Consider the following 20,742-nt stretch of genomic DNA (forward strand, 5'->3'; position numbering starts at 1 on the left):
AAAAAAGCACCTTTGGGACAACCATGACCTGGATGATTGAGAATCTCATTTTCAAGGCTACTTTTTATGAATTTGTATACCCTAAATACCCAATTCTTTGATTTTTTTCTATTATTATTAAAATAATTAATTATACTTTATTTACAATAGCAATTGGGAAGTTAATCACCGCAAAGTATATATTTTTAGTTTGAAAATATTTTCTGTTTTGTGTTTCATAACTGTTCCATACACATAGAAACAGAATCCTTCAAGTACAGATACATGCTGCAAGTAACTCAATCAATCAGAACCGTCATATGAAAATCTGTTTCAAGCATGTAAATAAATCAGACTATTCTGCTTTACTGAAAAGGTGGACTATGAATTATGAATTGTTGGAATAAAAAACTGCTATACCATTCTGGGTAAGTTTGGTAGAAGACAGCTGAGTAGAGATTGAAAAAAACTCTTTGGTGCTGCGCTGAAAAATCAAGCTTGAAGGGATGTTGGGACAACCATTATAATCTTCTTTGCAGCATGGAAGACCCAAGTAAAGTGCATGGTTATTGAAAGTGCTGTTTTCATCACACTGGAGACACAAGAAAATAAATTATTATATTTGTTATATTTTATGTTGTTATATTATATTGTTATGTTAATCAGACTATATTGAAAAGCAACACTGATTCTATTCATGTATATGTTCTGCCTACAAATGAGTATAGCCTTTATTTATTAATTACATCATTTAGAAAAATTTTATTTTTACGATAATCAAAAAGTTACATATACCTGCCATTAGAATTAGCTTCCTTTTAAATATCAGAATCAGAATTAGTAATTTATCTCAATTTTCAGAGGGATTAAAATGTATCCCTGTGACCCCAAAATGAAACATTTTTTCATTTATTTTACCTGTCAAGGATTCTAAATATCTATTCTAGCAACTCAAATCAAAATATTGTTCTTTGCTAAATGGACTATTTTTTTCACAATCTGTGTGGGATACTCTGTTCTATCAAAAAGCAGTAACAGAACACCCCAAAATGGTGAATAAGGAACCTTTTTACAATTTGTGTTAATATTGTGCTCAGATGGCTTTATTATAAAACAAGAAAAAAGGAACAGAAATTTTAGTAATACTTTTTCATGATTACTAACTGCAATATTTTGACTGTTTATTTAGAAAAGTTAAAACTACAAACTTTTATGGAACAGAATAACAGAATTGGAAGGGGGCCTTGGAGATCTTCTAGTGCAAACCTCTATTCAAGCAGATGTGTTTATGACATTAAATATAAGCCAAAGAGAGGATACAATCATGGAAGGATCAAAATACAAAAAATGAAGAATACTACCTTATAAACATAAAGCTCATGAATATCATCAGATAGGGTAGTACCATCATCTCTCATTAATGGTGTAAACGCAAAGCCAAAGAGCTTCTTTTCTCCTTTATCTTTTGCTGCAAAACAAAATCAAATATTTACACACATTTTAAAAATGACAGATTAGGTCTTTAGGTTATCTGTAAGAAATGGAAAGTCAATATGCTATGATAGTCACACTGCATATGTACTGTATAACTAAACAAGTCAGGGTTCATATCTTCACTAGAGCATGCAATTCTGTGGGTGATTCTGGACTAGTCATTCACAACCTGACATGTCATAAAATTGCAAGAATAAAAAAACACTGCTTCCAACTACTTTTATATTTGTGCAGCTATAAATTAGGTAAGTTCCTGTGACAATTACTGCCTGATATAGTTGCAATAATTTACTTTGTCATATATTTTCAAATGATTTCCTAATCTATGCACTAATCTATTGAAAACATGCAAAATATGACAATTAGATTTCCTGCAGCTAGAGAAACATGTTATACTTGGAAATGCTTCTGATGAGGGGAAAACCAATGCCTGCATTTTTGCAGGGGCAGCTAGATATGAAATGAGGACTGCTGAATTTTCTTCTGGAACTAGAGATTGCCCTCATGTACTTTGGACAGCTAATTTATATGAACAGATAGCAGAAGCCGTTATTTTTGGAGCCACGTGTGATCAGCTGGAAGTTGTGGATTCCATCATGCTCCAAGCAATATATACAGCTTTTCAGGACTCAAGGTTCAGACAAAGCTCATCTTTTTACTTTGGAGTTTTACTTTTCTTAGTGTTTTTTTAAGAAGAAAAATCTGCAGAACCATAGATCTACCAGTCGCTGAGTGGAATTCTCTTCAATCCATTTTGAAAAGAAAGAACACCACATCTGTCCAGCTTTGTGAAATCTTTATTTTTTATAATTTCTTATATTATACCACAAATATTGTAACATTTAAAATACTGTATATAAAAATTTAAAAATAAATTGTGGAATATCTTTTTAAATTGAATTGTAGGAGATTTACTTGAGTTACATCATGACAATTACAAATGGACCTTGAAAGGTGATAAGAATTTCTAGAGAAGAGGAAAAGATATTAAAAGAAACAGAAGTTGGCAGAGAGAAGGCCTCTTGTATGTAATGAAGTGGTCCAGTGATAAGTGATAAGGCCCAGGCCTACTTGGCATGGTGGGACAGGAAGAGAGGCCAGGCATTCCGGCACATAGAAGGTTTATGTACACTGGTGAGCCCTATAGCTGGCCGAGGCCTTCCAAAACTTCCCCCATTCCCTGAGGTACCAGAGTTCGGTCGTTGAGTGAAGCAGTCACTTGGGTGTCTTGCTTAACAACCACTTTATTCAATGACCAAGACTCTGTACCAATCGTGGTGATAAATCAAGGGCTACCTGTATTTTTGTAGGTTTTGGTTATTTGCCTTATCTATTTAATATAATCCTTAATAAAAATATGTAAAATATTAACAAGTTATACTCACTAGAACAGTGTCTGAATTCAAAACGGAGGTGAGATCCACGGAATCTGTCAATGGGAATTGGGAGTTTGATGACCTCTCCCCAGCGAGGGCTATTATTATGATAGAGAACAAAGGAATGATACATACTTCTATTTGATTCTCCTGAGCCTAAGCTAATGCAGTCCTACAAAAAAAAAAGGTACAAGGTAAGAATGCTAAAATATTACACTAAACATGATGATACAAGATACTAACAACTTCATGCTAACAATACAAGCATTATGTATATTTTAATTAGTCTGTGTTGTGCATGTAGCCCCTTTGTCAGACGGTCAATTCACATTCCACAGGAGAGGGAGGGAGGGAGGGGGAGAGAGGGAGGGAGGGAGGGAGGGAGAGAGAGAGAAAGAGAGAGGGAGAGAGAGAGAAAGGGAGAGAGAGGGAACACATTTGGTCTTCTGTCTCCAAAACAGTCTCTGTGGAAAGCCTGGAATCCCCACAAAGCTAGAGTAATCCAGGAATCTTAAGTAAAGGGTAATTTTGCTTTATGTCAGGTGCAAAATACCAGGTCCACAAGTGAAGGTTCAATTAAACTGAATTACTGCTAAAGCCTATGCACAGACATTCCCAAAGGTACTTTTAAAAAGGCAACTAGATTTTCTTAGTTTATTTCCTTGAAAAAGGTTTGCTTCTCATCCAAGAAATTCCTTCAGTTCTGATAGAACTTCAGTCAGAACTGAAGAAGTTTCTTGGATGAGAAACAATGTTTTAAGGAAATAAACTAAGAAAGTCTAGTTTAAAAGTTGCCTTTTAAAAAGCACCTTTGGGACAACCATGACCTGGATGACTGAAAAACTCATAGATATTTATGCACAGAAATCTTTTCAGATAATAGTTAATAGAATTACATAAGGGTTGGGGTTAGGGCCAACAACAATCAAATGGGTTGGGCTTTCTTTGTGGGTATGTAACGACTGATCCTTTTTGCACTCTGATGCCAGATTCTGTCATTCCTTCTCCTAAACTTTAGGAAGTTATGTATTTCTACAGAAATAGCTAAACTTCCCAGCCAAAAATATTGTACTATGATTGATTTGTTTTCGATGTGACATTAAGTATAGTTATCTACATCTAAGTACATCTTTGGATGAGGAAAGTATATCTTTGGATGATGACTAGTTAAACTGGTCAGGAAGGCTTTAAATTAGAATGCAAAGGGGTAGGAATAAATGAGTAGCAGATTGGCTAACAATGTATTATATACAACAAAAAAATTCTAGTGTAGTGATATTAGGAGCTTAAAAAAAGCAAAAGAAGTACAGATATTAAAGTAAAGACATAAAAGGAAACAAAAAGTGAGCCTAACCCATTACCCTAAATGCCTTTATATTATTGGACAAGGTATGGAAAACTAGCAAGGTGAGATTGATATCATAAAGAACAAAGATATGTATGGTGTAATATGAGTTACAGAAATGTGGTGGGATGAATCTTAACAGTAGAACACCGGGCTTGAGTAGTATACCTTTTTCTACAAAAACAGAAAATTCAAGAGTGGATATGGTAAAGACTTCTAGAGAAGAAATAGCAAACTGGAAAGAGCTCCGCTAAAAGTGGTGCTGATGATTGTGGTGAAATAGAGTTGATGAGTAGACTTTGTAAAAAGAAATTAACAGAATTTTTTGAAAATAATCTAAATGCAGACACTGACATAAGTATAGTTTGAGATGCAAGAAAAGCCTATTTCATTAAAGAGGATATATTATATAATATATCAAGCCGCCTTCAGTCTTCAGAGAAAGGCGGCATACAAGTTGAACAAATAAATATAATACTCAACTTTTACAAGAGTCAAGAGAAAACCCAGTCTATTTTAGATGAAATAAAAAGAAGAATTAAAGAACTCTCCAGGGAAGATAACTATCTCTCATCAAATTAATTTTTTATAGAAAGAGTTGTCAATATTAACAGTAAAAGAAATAGGGAAAAATGAACTGTGAAGCTATAAAAAAAGATTAAACCAAGAAAAATGCCAGGACCAGATGGATTAACAGGTTCTTATCATAAATGCTCTGAGGATGAATTTTTACAATCTTTGCAAAATATAATGAATTTTATTTTATAGGAAAGAAAGATCCCTGAGATTTGGAAATATACAAATATAGCATTATTGAAGGACTTTGACAAGAAATTATAGAGCAGCATCACTACTTAATAATCATTATAAATTATTCACAATTATCCTAGCTGATTGAAAATAATTTTAAAAGAATTTATTAATAAAGGTAAGAACTTAACATCAGTTTACAGACAGAATACACCAGGAAGAACTGAAAATATTTCACCTTCCTATCCTATTTCCCACTTTCCAGTTCTTTCCCATTTTTCTCTTCCTTATATTAGATGCTTAATTTGACTGGCAGAGAGGGCATGCTGTGGGCCCTGTCAGTCAAGGAATTCCAGCTGACTGAGTCCCAGGAGAACATTATCTGCCACGGCTCCTACCCTTTGGCACATTTTATCTTCTGAGGTGAGATTGTCTCTCACTCTTTTGAAGATCCTTCTGTAAAAACCTGAAGACCTGGCTCTATGAAATGGTTTGGGGCCCAAATTGGGGTGCATCACACTGGATGTGGCTGATGAATTAAGAAGCAATTCCTCCCCCCCCATGCACATCCTGTTCCGTTCCCCGTCCTTTAACTATAATATTATTTTGATTGTGATTTCCATTTTATTGTTGTAGAAATATTTATCTGTTAGCATTTTAATGCTGAAAGCCCTTCAGGGTCATTTTGATACGAGATGGATGGCAAATTAAATACATAAATAGCCAAAATTGTGGTGTTAAATTTGGTAACCATTTCCTGAATTTTAGGGTTAACCTAATTTAACAATATCTAAACAAGCAATAAAAGTAAACTTGCCCAGCTTTTTTTAAGCTTTGTTTAAATAATACAAAATAATTTCAGTGTTATGGCAGGGAGGATAGAACATACTGAATGAGGTGACTTGGGGATAATAGGAGCCAATATGGTTAAGGGTATTGCTGTGATAGCCTGGAGTGAAGCTGAAACTGCATAATTGTTGCATCCTGGGGCCAAACATGGTACAGACTTCCCTGGAGGCTGAGGCTGGATTATGGGTTCAAGTTCCTAATGTGAAAACCCTCAGAAGACTATTCCAAAATAGTTAATTCATTGAGTCAAAGTATGGACTCAGAAAAAGAAAAGGAGTAGAAAATACAAAAAATGTGTGTGTACACGCCTAGCCCAGGGTGGAAACAATAATAGCATAAGTGTTAAAACAATTCAGTACATGATCCATGAAGTTAATTACCACAAAAAATTAAGAATATGCAAATAAGTGACTATCATGGTTATGGATATACAGATGGTTTTCCTCTGCGTGTTCAACTTCTTCCCTGAGTCTAAAATCTATTGCTTTGCTCTAACAGGACCACATGAACATAATTTAAAATGGTTAAAATGGGTGAATACAAAAACTTAAAAATGAAACATTGATAGATAGAAAGAGTCTAGTATAAATAATAAAAGATAATATTGATTTTGAACCGAAAATCTTTCTCCTGGGAATCTTGAAAACAGAATACGAAAAAAAGAAGAAGTATCTAATTATACATATAACGACAGCGGCAAGAATAACCTACACTCAGTATTGGAAGGAGAAAAAACTACCACCCGAAGAACAAGTAATCAGGAAAATATTAGAGTGCGCCGAAATGAATAAGCTAACATTAGAACTTAGCGAAAGAGAGAACACGGAATATTATAATGTGTGGGAGCTGTGGTATGAGTGGATAGAGAAAAGAAACAAAAAGTGAAGTTTGAGAAGTATAAAGGTTAACTAATAATGATCATAAAGAGTTAACTATTACTATGTGCATTACTGAATTAAGGTTGTAATCTATGTAAACAACAAGTAAATAACATATATATATGATCATAAAGAACTGTCCATTACTATTTGTAATTAATATCTAAATCATATACAAGCAAAGATGCAATACTATATAAATAATATGTAAATAATATGTATTTATATTTAACACCATGGAACTGAAAAATGTTGAATTGTATTTCTATATTTCACAATAAAAACCAATAAAAAAAAAAGTCTAGTATAATTAGTTAGAAAGCCATTAAAGTGAAGACAAGATTAATTTTCTTAAAAGGAACTGACAATTGATTATGTATACTATACTGTAATGTGGATAGAATGAGGTCTTCAATATTATTAAAATATTTCATTGATTTCAGCTTTCAGATATAAGAAGAGAAGATACAGTTTTTATAATATGCTATGCAATGCAATACCATTTGAAATGTGTGGATTCTCTTGGGAGGGTTAATTAGCATTCGACATGCAAATAGTATTGTTTTGTGGTTGGAATCCTCATTGAAATCAGACCACAGTGTAAAATGGAGAAAAACCATGTTACGTTTCCATGAACATTTTGGTGAAAAGATGGAAAAGTGATGTAATAATAAATTAAATAGTTCATCTAAAAAACACAGTTGGTGCTAGATATTCTTGGATAGAAAATAGAGCAGATTAAATCATGCAAAAGAATCTTGAATAACAACCAGTACAATAAGCAATTTTTCTAGCGGAAAAAGAAATGTTTCTATTTTTTGCTTTAGTTCATCAATAATTTAAAGTGAAGATTTGATTAAGAATTTCAACCCTTCCACATATAAAAGATTTTGAATTTTAAAGAATTTAAACCCAACCATGACAGAAATACATTGAATAAAGTACGTAAATATTGACCTTTAGAATTTCTCCATCTGCATAGAGAACGTACATAGTTACTTCTATGTTCTTTTGAACACTTTTTCCACCCCTCTCAAAGTCTCCTTTCTCTAAAGTCAGGTACAAATCATTTCGTATATCACCTACATACAAGGAGAGAAAATGTTTTTAGAAAAGAGCACATAGTAAATTATTCTTTTGGACAAACCAATGATATTTTGTTCACTATTATGATGAGATATCAACTCATTCCAATTGTAAAATGAATAGTTAACAAAAATGAACATTTATTATCAGTGTATTATATTTGATCGCTATTAGTAATGCTTTATGGAGTCTGAAAACAGGAAACTAATTATGAGATAAAGGAGAGGGAGAGGACAGGAGGTAAGATTTTCAAATTCCTTTTAAATTATCTAGTTAACAAATAAATGGTCAAATCATTTAAGAGTGTTCTATTTCCACATTGATAGCTAATTTATAAACATTTGTAAACAATACAACAGTTGTAAACAATAAAGTGAATACTCTAACTTTTATTGCATACATTCTCCCATCCCCTCTGTAGGACAGGTCTACACAGCAATTTGAAAAAAAAATCAAATTTTAAGCAACCAAAGTGGTGCTTAAAGGTTTGTGAATCCTTTTGAATTTTCAATATTTCTGCATAAATATAACTGAAAAATAATTTATTTCCCATATCACAAGTTCTAAAACTAGATAACAAGAACTCAATTAAACAAATATATCAAAAATAGTATACTTATTTATTGAGGAAAATAATCCATAATTGTGTATTTGTATGTGGTAGAAGTATATGAAATCTAGGATTACCAGTCCTTTTGAAGGGGAAATTAGAGTCAAATATTTCAATCAAAGGCCTTTCTTACATTGCCACTATTTATGCGACCATCATCAGGAAAACACTGAACAACAAATGAGATGTGTGATACGGTTGCAAGAAGAAAGTCACTACCCTCCAAAAAGGACATTGCTGCTGTTACATATGCTCCAGTGGCTTATGGTCATTCACACTTTCACAGCACTGGTCAACAGCCATACTTAACCAAACACTTTATATTTATTATGGGGACCCATTCCAAAAGATTCTGGGCAGATTACAAGATCAAAATATTCACTTAAAACATTAAAAACATAATAAACTACAAGATTAAAAAACCACCCATAACACTTTTTTAAAAAATTGCAACAGCAATATTACTTAATTAGGACTGTATTCTAGAAAATATAATTGTGTTATCCTTTTCAATAATATAATCATAAGCCTTAGTACTTGTATCCATAAGGACATGTAACATATAAACGTAGAACTGCATGGTCGAAACTGGAAGAATCTCCTTTCTTTGGAGAAAATTTGTGTATATTACAATTTTACAACAAATAAATTGCTATCTATGAAAGGTTTAGACTCCATGTAATACAGTACATAGAAAAAGGATGTGAGGAACACAAACATCAGAAAATAAAAACAACAATAGCGACATCAATAGAAAACCTAAAACTTGGTTTATAAATAAAAAGTGAGATAATAAGAGAAATAGGCTTTGCCCCATTGCCACTTACTGCTCCCAAGCATAAATATCTTTTTCATAAATTGTCATAGATAGTAATGAAATGCTATTTCTTGTTGTCTATCTTTGTCCTTTTGCTGCTGGGTATTCCAAGGATATCTCATAAGTAAACTGAACTGGAAATAAAATAATCTATATTTTTTCCAAGTATTCTTGCCTTTATTTCATAACTTAATTTTCCCTATCTTTTCAGAGTAATTTAGGATGCACAGGAGGGGTAGATAATTTTATTCACTAGTATTAGTTTGGGTGGCAAAAACACCAATGAATACAATACAGTGATGACAAAACGCCAATCTGGAATTGTGGTATATTCTTATAACTGTTCCATTCCAAAAGTAATCCCCATACTTTCTAAACACTCTGAAGTGGGGGAAACTATGAGTGTGTGAACACAGCTCAGAGAGTTCATTTAGTCAGAATGTGTAAGATACTGGGTAATGGGAAGTATTTTCTGGCATACACCATCAGCATAGCTAACTTATATTTATGAATTTTAAACAATCAGTTAAAATTATGGGGTAAAATATGGTGTAGAAAATGTGAAAAACAGCAAGCAATAAATGGTCAGAACACAATGAAGCAACAACTTACACCCAACTATCTTCATCTCTGTGCCATTAAGTGGAGAGAATGAAGGGAAGATAAACAGGGTGCCAAGAAAATTTAGACAAGAAAGATAAAATCAAGTATTATTGACAATTAAATGTTAAAACACACATTTTATGAGTAATTAAAAACAAAATACATTCAATAATTGAGAAAAAGGGAAAAGATGTTCACTTGTTTGCAAATAAATAGATTAGAAATATGTGACCACACATGAAATAAAAATCAAGAACCAAAGAGATATGTTGGGTAAATTCTTAAGTATTATATTCGACTCACTCATAATTTCTAATAATAACAATGCTTGGAGCATCACCTGCTGAGTGTTTAAAAACTAAGCACTGTTCAAGGTTGGATGCTGCTTGGATAGGAAACTGCCAGGTAATTCCAGAACTATATACTAAGTCAGAATTTAAAAAAAAAAAAAAACACATCCTGAAAGAAAGTAATTCCTTCTGTATTGTTCCTTCCCAAAACCTATAAAGATTAAAGCATCAAAAGTGAAGCACAATTTTAAGGAGACTTCACCGATTTTACTTTCATGATAAAATATCAAGGGTGCCACAAAGGGGCTTAGGATAGCCCTGAGAGACTGAGCCCAGGCCATGTATGAGTTGGTAGGTGATGCAATGTGGCAGAAGCTCAGGGTAGCCAGGAAAATGGGATACAGGGTACATGCGAGCACAGGGAGGCTCAGGGAAGGAGGGTTCTGATGGATGTGTGCCATCAGAATGTTTTTCAAAAAAACAGAATGAGCCATCTCCTGAATTTTGTAAATGTACCAATCTCAGAACACAAAAGTGCAAAATATTGCTTGATACTGAAATCAGCAGTCTTATATTGTTCTTTAATATAAAATTATTGTGGTACAAAGCAACATTATAATGAAATACTAAACATAAACAAATTCAATTTAATTTTATCTGTCACTGCCTTTTGTATTAATTAAAAATCCTCCTTGTACTAAAATTCTAAGTGACAGAGAACTAAAAAACCACTTGGAAGTACTTAACAAGTACCTTTTTAAACCTCTTATAATTTCTAATTGTAGTATTTTTGATACTGTAATTCCTTTCTTGAAGTACTAAAAGAAGATGAAAGTCAAATTTTCAATAAGGAGCAATCAAAACAATGGAAATGTTTGTTTGCTGAAAAGCTGATACACGATCAAAGTGCTTTTGAAACCATTTTCATTCTGAAAGCAGTATTCCATACAGCATTAAAAACTGCTATTTCAATGTTGAAATTCTGTAGGGCTCACAAAAGGGATTTCATGAGTAACATAATCCTTACTAACACAAGCTTTCTTACACTAATGTATATCTGTGGTTTAAAACCAAGATAGGCATTTGGAGAACTAGTTAGAAGACCCATACATTGCATATATGCATTCATTCATAATTTAAGACTGACTTCTAAAACATGCTCATATCATCTAAAGTAACATTTAGAAAGAAAAAAAGTGGTGCATTAAAACCATCTATAAAAAATTCATCCCCATACTTAAAATCTAAGCAGAATAGCAAGCATTATCAAATTACAATTGGAGTTATAATTCTATGTAAGTTATAAGGAGGGGTTTCATGGAGGAAAAAAATAAAAAGAACATTCTTGTATAAGCTTTAGTTCTGTCAAGTTATTTTTAGTAAAATATTACTATTTACAATTAAATCACTCAGCTACATCTTTTATTTAGTATTTATTTTATAGTACTATTTACATTGATAAAGACCAGGATTCAATAAGGGCTATACATGGAACTTTCATTCACTTACCAGGCACGATCACATCTGGGAATCCTATTTTTCTTGTAATAGACACCCCTCTGTTAAAGATAATAGGATATTCTCTTCGAATTTGTTCCATTTCTCCACGGACAATTTGAAGAGAAATGATAAGTCCTGAAAAAAAGGAACAAAATTAGATCCTTACAATTCAATTTACCCTGAAACAAATTAAAAATACAATGTAGCAGAATGATGTTAAAGACAACATAATACTACGTTATCAGAGAATAAGAATTATTATATTTTTAATGTCTGAGCAGCAAAAAATAATATAAGAGATTATCCTCTTCAACACAGTAGAAAGAGCAGCACAAAACAATTCTAGATGTGTATTTGTTCAGAGGAGAGGGGCAACTCCTGCAAATGGTAATGCCAAGTGACAGGATACAAAGAGACTATCCTACACCATTTTATCAAGTGGAAAGATCTTTCTTTGTTCTTGTCAGAAGCACTTTCAAATTGCAGACATAACATTCAACAGTGAGCAAGTAAAATACGTCATAGAAATATACGGTAGTATGTGTAAAAAGTATGTAAAATAAATAGGATTAAAACTAAATGACTTTTGCCCAGTATTGGCCACTTCCCACAAGCAGGAAAATGTTAGTAGGACAAAATGGTGTACAGATATCCAGGTTGTGAACCAAGTAAGGTTTAAATAAAAGCTAGCACCCTGAATTGTACTCAGAAACCAAATGGTAACCAACACAGTTCTCAAAAGCGTATTATATTGGTGGTAATAACAATTATTATATGATATATATTAATACATATTAATGATACATATTAATATATATTAACATTAATACATATTAATGATATATACTTATAACTGATAAAACTATACAAAGAATATAAATAACGAAGTATCAATTAAATTAGAATATACAATAATGTAAAGTAGATAGTTTAAAAACTAGGCAGTTCTAATTATAAAAGAAATAATGTCATAGCAAAAGGGAAGTCTTTTTACAATGAAAATAATAAACCTGACCTATAAAAACTAAATATATAACTAATTAAAGTGAATAAAATTAAGCCGTATTCAATATAAAAGTCAAACAGGCCTGTTACTGAGCAGTCCACATGTTAAACTGTCCAATCACAAAATCCTCTATTCCTCATAACTGAAAAGTTTAAGCCTAGATTTAAAGCCTAAAACTTTTTGTGTCATCCTAAGAGTACAAGGGTAACAACTCTAAAACTCTGGGGCTAAATCAATCCCAAAGTTGCTCTTAGAGTAACAGGAATAGCAAAAGTGCTAAGGAGGCTGGTTGAGTAGTTTTTAAGTTTATATACTTGTTTAACAATATAGATGAAGGAAGTTATACAGCGTCACAATACCCAAAAGGCAAAAAATAAAAATAAATTAGTGGCACCTGGCTCTAATTGCTAGCCAGTGCAGGGCTTTGAAGTGTATTAAAACATTTAAAACAACATGAACCAGCAATTTAAACCTGGACCAATGAAGAAGAGGAAGACATGTCAGTGAGATGTTTTAATAATTTAGATATGAAGCAATCAAAGCACATTAAGCAACACTGATTTATCAGGTGTCAAAACAGAACACATCAAATTTTATGCAGATGAAAATGGCAGGCACAGGGGTTTTCAACAACTACCAACCAGTCCAACATTTTGGAGAAAGGATGTTGACATATTGGTCACTCTGCAGCTGTTGAGAAGCCTGGAGGAAGCAGATTATCTGAAAGTTTTTCAGATTTCAGGGAGGCAATTAGTAGAGACAGACTTCGTCCAGGTCCTTGGGAAGGACTTGATAGGTGAATAAAAATGCCAAGCCCAATCTAAACATATGGTTGACTGTGCAGCAACCATAATAAAATGTTAAATTTTATGCTGTCTGATTCTGGGTGGCTCACAACGATCAAATAAAAAGAATACTATAAAATCAATAAAAGATGACAAGTATGACAGAGCAGATGTAATGAAACAAATTTGTCCAGTCCAAACTTCATTGCAATACCTTGGCTGTATATAGTGCTGAGCAGTGATTCTATTTCCAATGGTGTTTTCCCATAGAGCTTTAGAGTCATGTAAAGGAGGTGAGATAGCCTGGCAGGTGTTTTTGATGTTTGATTATTATTATTATTAATTTATTTACTTATTTGTTTGATTTCTATAGCCACCTATTTCAGTAAATTACATACATAACAATGTGAAATTTCATCTGTTTTTTAGCTGGTGAACCTAGGATGTCATAACATATCAATATATTATGGGTGGATCCAAACAGTGTATCCTTTTGTAATTGACAGATGGAAATTCTGTCAATACACAGATTTCCTAAGTATCATCCAAGGCTTTTTTTGGTATGGCACTCCATGTGCTGATAACCACCATAGCCAATTTATATCATAATCTTTCAAGTTCAATTTTAAAACATGATACTGTGTGATCTTCTCTGATTTTTTCTCTTCTACTCTACTATCCCATTACTGCCACATCAATTATCCACACTTTCTTATTTTCAGTCAGTTACATCTGGTTTTACAATACGCAGGTGCCACAGCCAATTTTACAGATAAGTGTTAATTGTTGATGCAGTTATTAGATGTATGCATTTGAAAATAAATGTCAAGCAAGTGTTTCAAGCTGGTCCTATTTTGTAACACACAACACTATTATAATTAATAACAGAATTCTTGCCATTCTGCATCAGTTTCCTTACATGCACCTTTTATGTTAAGTATTGATTTGCTTCAAACCCATAATCTAAATATGTTCTAGGACCATGATGGTGAACCTATTGCATGAATGCCAGAGGTGGCATGCAGAACCCTCTCTGTGGGCACCCGTGCCGTCACCAGCTGCTCTTCTGGGTTCTGTTGTGCGCATGCACGCCAGACAGCTGCTCTGTTCAGGATTCTTTGCTGGTCTTCACGCAAAGAACCTGGAAGAGAATAGCTGTCCGGCGCACATGTGGACAACGGAACCTGGAAGAGCAACTGGCTGCCAAGCGCATGTGCACCAGCCAGCTGCTCTCTTCCGGGTTCTGGTGCTCCAGTGTATGTACACGCAGGCGCGCGCGTGTGTGCTCCAGTTTCAGCACTCGGTGCCGAAAAGGTTAACCATCACTGTCCTAGGAGAAAGGATGAGTTCTTTTCCCTCTCCAGGATGTTAGCAGTGCCCCCTGCAAACTTCCCAATCTCATCATTCTTTCTTGCATTCTATACTATCTGTATTCCCCTCCTTGCCAGAAAAATATGCAAATATGTTTGGGGGAGGAGGAAACAACCTGGTAAGCAGGTACAGAACACTGCTTCCTCATTGATCATGTGACATCAACCTGAAGCCAGAAATATAAATCTCAAGTAAGAGGAATATTTCATGGCTACTAATAATTAGCAATGCTGAAGAGGTTACTGGATTTTTTTTAAAAGGCTTTTTTGTTCTGCAAAATCTCCAGCCTCTACACCCACATTTTTATACACAAGAAAGATAATTCCTTGAGGACTGTTCATGGCCATAGGCTCTAAATATGAACTATGTGGCAAGTATAATGTTTTCATTACCCCAAAAAAATATGTATCTTTAAAAGAGCTAAAATAAAATATTACCATAATTTGAACTGGGTGCTGTATATTTGGTGCTCGACTTGCGAATTATATTTTCATGGATCTGATGCCATTCATTCTCATTGTTGCACCTGAAAAGTAGAGTCAATGTTATTTGCACTGTCAATGAAATTAAATATGTACATAATTACATAGAGAGGAAAACAAACTATTTACAACTGTAATGTGCAGCATTATAGAAAAGAATCTTATATAATTCAGATTAAGTGAATATCTAAGATGATGCATTTTAATAGTAAGAAACGTTTTGTTTTCTTTGAAAATTTCATTATTGTATATTTGAAATCCATTAGTAGCTTCTTGATATATCTCCATGCCTGATGTTACCTTTCTACTATATCTATGTAATCATACTATTTAAGAAAATTGTGTTCTTTATATATCTAATTCTTCCTATTTGAGAACTTAAAAGAATGGTATCAGAGCTTAACATTCATGGATCATTATAAAAGTTGAAATTATAAATAAATAATTTATAATTATTATAAGGAATAATTACTCATTCAATTAGATGATGACATTTGAAATAAAAAATTAAACTACTATATAAGGAATTTATTCACACACACACAGACATACAGCGTGTGTGTGTGTGTGTGTGTGTGTGTGTGTGTGTGTGTGTGTGTGTGTAGTTTTATATATGCTATGTTATTGCATGTTTGAGTCTATAAAAGATTGGAGTTCTCAACCTTCCTGTCAATCAAATATTTGTGGGAACAGCATTCCAGAAGGCGGTTGCTGTGACAGAAAAGGCTCTCTTTTGCGGTCCCACCAGATGGTATTCCTTTGTAAATGAAACCTGAAGCATGCCTCTTCTGCCAGACCTAATGGCAGACTGACATCTCACTTAAGAGATAAAGCTGAAATATCTACCACCTCCTCATCTGCCATGGTTTAAAAATCTATTTTTTCTTTCCCAGAACGTGACAACTTCTTTACACCTAGCTCCATCTCCTGCCTTCTGTGTGGTAGCACTTATTGCAATCATCTACCTTTTAGAGAGTGTTTTACATGGGATTCTCTCTGCTGCCATGATATGTAAGAGAAACAGGGTACCCACATTTTCTATAAAATTAAGGAGTAAAAATATGAGAAAAAAATTAAATCTATAGTGCCATCTTCTGGAATTGAGGTCTGTAACTAGAAAAATCAGCCTTTTCTTTCCTTTCCTCTTTTTCAGAGGATCTTACAAAAGAGAAATACAGACATCCACTCTTAAGAACCACAAATGGCACTGGCAACTCTGTCACTAAACAATGAGGTCACCATACAAGACAACATGTGACCAGGACGGACTTATAGCCTCACTTCCACTATAGCTGTTAAACAAATCACCTGCAGTTGAGGTGAGATATCAGGTGACTAAGAATTTTACTGCCAATTTCTTCTTTGACTCAAGCCAATTGTGAAGTAAACAAATGGCAATCACATGATCACATTCACAGATGCTCACAGGTTGCAAACACCCAAATCTTGATCATTTAACCATGGGGGTGATGCAACAGACATAAGTTCAAGAACTGGACATAAAATTATTTTTTCAGCACAGTTGTGACTTTGAATGGTTACTAAATAGGGCAGGACTACTGTAAAATCATGCTTTTAAAGCCAAAAATATATATATTTTTGGTGTTTAAGCAGTCCCAAATAAATATTTAAAGTCAATGAATATAAACATGCAGAGTTGTTCAAATTTCAGATAGTGACTTGAAAGTACCTCTCATAAAACAACAAACGGAAACACAAGATTATGGTCAAAATAGATGATGATGCTGGACTGTTCCTAAACTATAGGATAGACGTTGGCTCACCTGAACGTCCCTTTTCTTGGCGATGCGAAGCAATTCATTGGTGGGTTCTCTCATATTCGCTTGATAGAGACTGAGACTGTAGTGTATCTTTAAATTTTCTTGTCTGACCATGCCTCTTGGTTCCTCTGTTTGTCAGTTATTTCTCGAAGACACCCACAGAAGATGTGACCTAAGGAGAAACAAAGGAACAACCTCCCGGGAGTCCCCCCCCCCAGGCAGCCTGAGCGGTGAGTTGAATTGCTTCGCATCGCCAAGAAAAGGGATGTTCAGGTGAGCCAACATCCATTTTCCATAGCGATGCTCAGCAATTCATTGGTGGGATATACCCAAGCAAGAGTCAGTGGGAGGGAGGCTGGCTGGATCACGGGAGCCCAGGAGAGTGGACAGATCGGAGTACCTTCCGCCCAAAGGAGGCCTCAGCCGAGGCGAATGAGTCCAACTTATAGTGTCTAACAAAGGGCGAGAGGGATGTCCACGTGGCAGCCCGACAAATGTCTAGCATGGAAGTCTGCGTCGACCAGGCAGCAGACGTAGCCGCGCTACACATGGAATGGGCTCAGACCCTTCCCGGCAATTGCTTGCCCTGAGAGCTATAAGCAAGAGAAATGCAAGCCTTAATCCATCTGGCAACAGTCTGTGAGGATACCTTTTTTCCCATGGATGCTGGGTGAAAGGATACTAGGAGTGCTTCTGACTTACGAAAGGATGCAGTCCTGGCAATATAACGACGTAAGGCCCCTCGAACATCCAGCATGTGCCATTGGATCTCTAAGGAATGTCTTGGCTGCGGGCAAAAGTCGGGCAGGATAACTTCTTGCCCCCTGTGGAATGCCGAGTTCACTTTTGGCACGAAGGAAGGATCTAACCTTAGCACAACAGTGTTGGGGCGAAAAATGCACAAGTCACTATGTACAGATAATGCCGCCAGTTCAGAGATCCTCCTTGCCGATGTAATGGCAAGAAGAAATGCCAGTTTGAAGGACAAAAAATGGAGACTAACTGATGCCAATGGTTCAAAGGGGACAGAAATAAGGGCCTTTAACACTAGGAACAGATCCCAGGATGGGTAACGATGGATGACAGGAGGCCTGAGGTTAGTGGCCCCCCTCAGAAAACCTCTAATCTGAGAATCATGAGAGAGAGACTGAACATCACCCAGAGTCAATACCGTTGACAAGGCGGCTCTACCTGGCGTCTCAGTGTTGAAGGAGCCAAGCCTTTGGACAGACCTGATTGTAGGAAGTCCAAAACATCAGAAATGGTTGCAGACGTAGGGTCAACATGGACGGTGGAACACCAGAGGCAGAAAGCCTTCCATGATGCGTCGTAGATTCTGATGGTCGAAGGACGCCTAGCGGCCTGGATGGTATGAATGACGTCACCTGAAATGTTGTCCTTCCTCAGGCGCATCCGCTCAAGCGCCAGATGGCTAATTGCAACCACTGGGGGTTTGGATGCTGAATAACCCCCTGGCTGAGCGAGATCCGATCCTGAGGAATGTGCCAAGGCCGGTCCACGGAAAGAGTCACCAGGTCTGAAAACCAGGAACAACGAGGCCAATAGGGTGCCACCAACAGAAGCTCCACTCGTTCAGACAACAGTTTGCAAATCACGCATGGGAGGAGAGGGATGGGGGGAAATGCATAAAGCAGGCCCGGAGGCCACGGGCAGCGGAGGGCATTGTGGGCTTCTGCCCCTCTGCAAGGGAACCTCGTGACAAACCTGGGCAGTTGGGCATTGTCTGGTTGGGCGAAGAGATCGAACAACGGTAGGCCAAACCATCGGACCAAGTCCTGAAATAGATCTGGATGTAGCCTCCACTTCGACGGGTCCAGTTGTTCCCTGCTGAGCCAGTCCACCCTGATGTTGGCTGCCCGAGATGTGTTCCGCCGTCAGTGATAACAGGTGAGTCTCTGCCCAGTCCAGTAAGGATTCTGCCTCCGTCATCAGTGACCGCGAGTGAGTGCCCCCCTCCCGATTTATGTGGGCCTTTGCGGACATGTTATCGGTTAGGACCAGAACATGTCGGTGAAGTAGAGCTTGTTGGAAATGCAGCAGAGCAAGATGTACCGCTCTTAATTCTAAGAAATTGATATTGAGTAGGCAGTCTGTCTGTGACCAATGCCCTTGAACTACCTGAGTCTCTAGATGGGCTCCCCAGCCGGAGAGGCTCGCATCTGTTGTGTGTCAACTGTGTGTGACATTGTGACTATCACTCAGTTGGGTTCGTGGAACAGGCACCCCTTCGACAGAGCCCCCAACACCCACCATTGGAGGGAAGTACGTACCTGAGCCGGAAGGGATACCTGGGTCGTGGAAGAGCTGCATCTTGTCCTCTGAAATGGGAGGAGAAACCACTGTAGTGGTCTCGAGTGTCTGCGGGACCACGGCACTATTGACAAACAAGAGATAAATTTGCCAAGCAGTTGTGATAAGCTGAGCAAAGTCACATGGCTCAGGGACAGAATGTGATGGACCAACTCTTCGATGTTCTGTTGCCGGTCTGGTGAAAGAAAAACCTGGAGCCGTTCCGAATCTATCCTCGCTCCCAGATGTATGAAGGATGTTGTGGGATCCAGGTGGCTTTTCCGGTGATTAATGGAGAAACCATGGAGATCCAGGATACGACAGACGGTCCGCAAATCCTGATGAGCTTGATGGTGGGAAGGAGACAGAATTAAAATATCGTCTAGATAACAGAGAATTCAAATGGGGACCAGGCGAAGGGAAGCAGCCACAGTGGCAAGAAGTTTGGTGAATGTCCGTGGTGCGGAAGATAGACCGAACAGCATTGCTCGGTACTGGTAATGCCAGTCGGCATACGTAAACCTGAGATACCTGCGATGGTGAGGATGGATCAGTACATGCAGGTATGCCTCTTGGAGATCCAAGGAGGTCATAAAGTCCCCTTTCGGAATGCAGTCCAGGATGGTCTTGAGGGACTGCATCTTGAATCTCTTGTAACGAATAAAGGTGTTGAGGTATTTGAGGTTCAAGATGGCCCTCCAACCCCCAGAGGACTTGGCCACCAGGAACAAAATGGAGTAGACACCTGTCCACTCCTGTTCCGCCGGTACTCTCTCTGGTACCAATTTCCAGCAGATGCTGGATCTCTGCCTTCATATTGTCCTGCCTGTCCCTGTGACAGGAAACTGGGGAGCGATGAAGAAATCCTTGGGGATGTTTCGAAATTCCAACAGCAGTCCCTTTTCCACCATCCATAGAACCCAGACGTCTGATGTGGTGGTTTCCCACTGGGGAAGAAAATGATGTAACTGCCCGCCAATGGGAAAGTCGAACGGAGAGTCATTTGCCTCGCTTAGTGGCCCTAGAACCTGTGCCTCTGAACGGACACTTGGAGGTAGACTGGTACCTACCCCAGTCCCTAAAGCCCTGCCTACTGGCTGAACGGTCAAACCCTTGAGAGAAGGATCTATTATATTAGGACCCACTGGGCCCTGACTCTGCACGAAAGGGCTGCCGGTGACCATAAGGAGTGAACCTATGTTCCAGCCTGTTATATGAAACCGGTAATACTTTTTTCTTATCTCTGCCCTCCACCAAAATTGGATCTAAAGCTGACCCAAAGAGGGAGGAACCCAGATATGGTGCGGAAGCCAACTTCCATTTGGATTTGGTATCAGCCTTCCAAGGCTTAAGCCAAAGTAACCTACGAGAGGTTACAGTGGAGGCCATTGCTCTGGCTGCAAATCTGGCCGCATCTAACGATGCATCTG

At 36.7% G+C, this 20,742-nt stretch overlaps 1 protein-coding gene across 1 annotated transcript in view; it reads right to left on the reverse strand.

Annotated features, from left to right (window-relative positions):
- Positions 1-20,742, reverse strand: part of DOCK3 (dedicator of cytokinesis 3) — a 180,406-nt gene that overhangs the window by 98,697 nt on the left and 60,967 nt on the right. Inside the window, exons 14-19 of the mRNA XM_070934373.1 lie at positions 15,177-15,265; positions 11,587-11,712; positions 7,629-7,753; positions 2,859-3,021; positions 1,341-1,447; positions 400-571 (exon numbers count right to left, since the gene is read on the reverse strand). Of these exons, the coding sequence (XP_070790474.1) occupies positions 400-571; positions 1,341-1,447; positions 2,859-3,021; positions 7,629-7,753; positions 11,587-11,712; positions 15,177-15,265 (782 nt within the window). The remainder of the gene's footprint in view (positions 1-399; positions 572-1,340; positions 1,448-2,858; positions 3,022-7,628; positions 7,754-11,586; positions 11,713-15,176; positions 15,266-20,742) is intronic.

Source organism: Pituophis catenifer, unplaced genomic scaffold (assembly GCF_029215685.1).
Source record: "Pituophis catenifer annectens isolate HBS135680 unplaced genomic scaffold, rPitCat1.0.hap2 SCAF_2, whole genome shotgun sequence".
Classification (NCBI taxonomy): Eukaryota; Metazoa; Chordata; class Lepidosauria; order Squamata; family Colubridae; genus Pituophis; species Pituophis catenifer.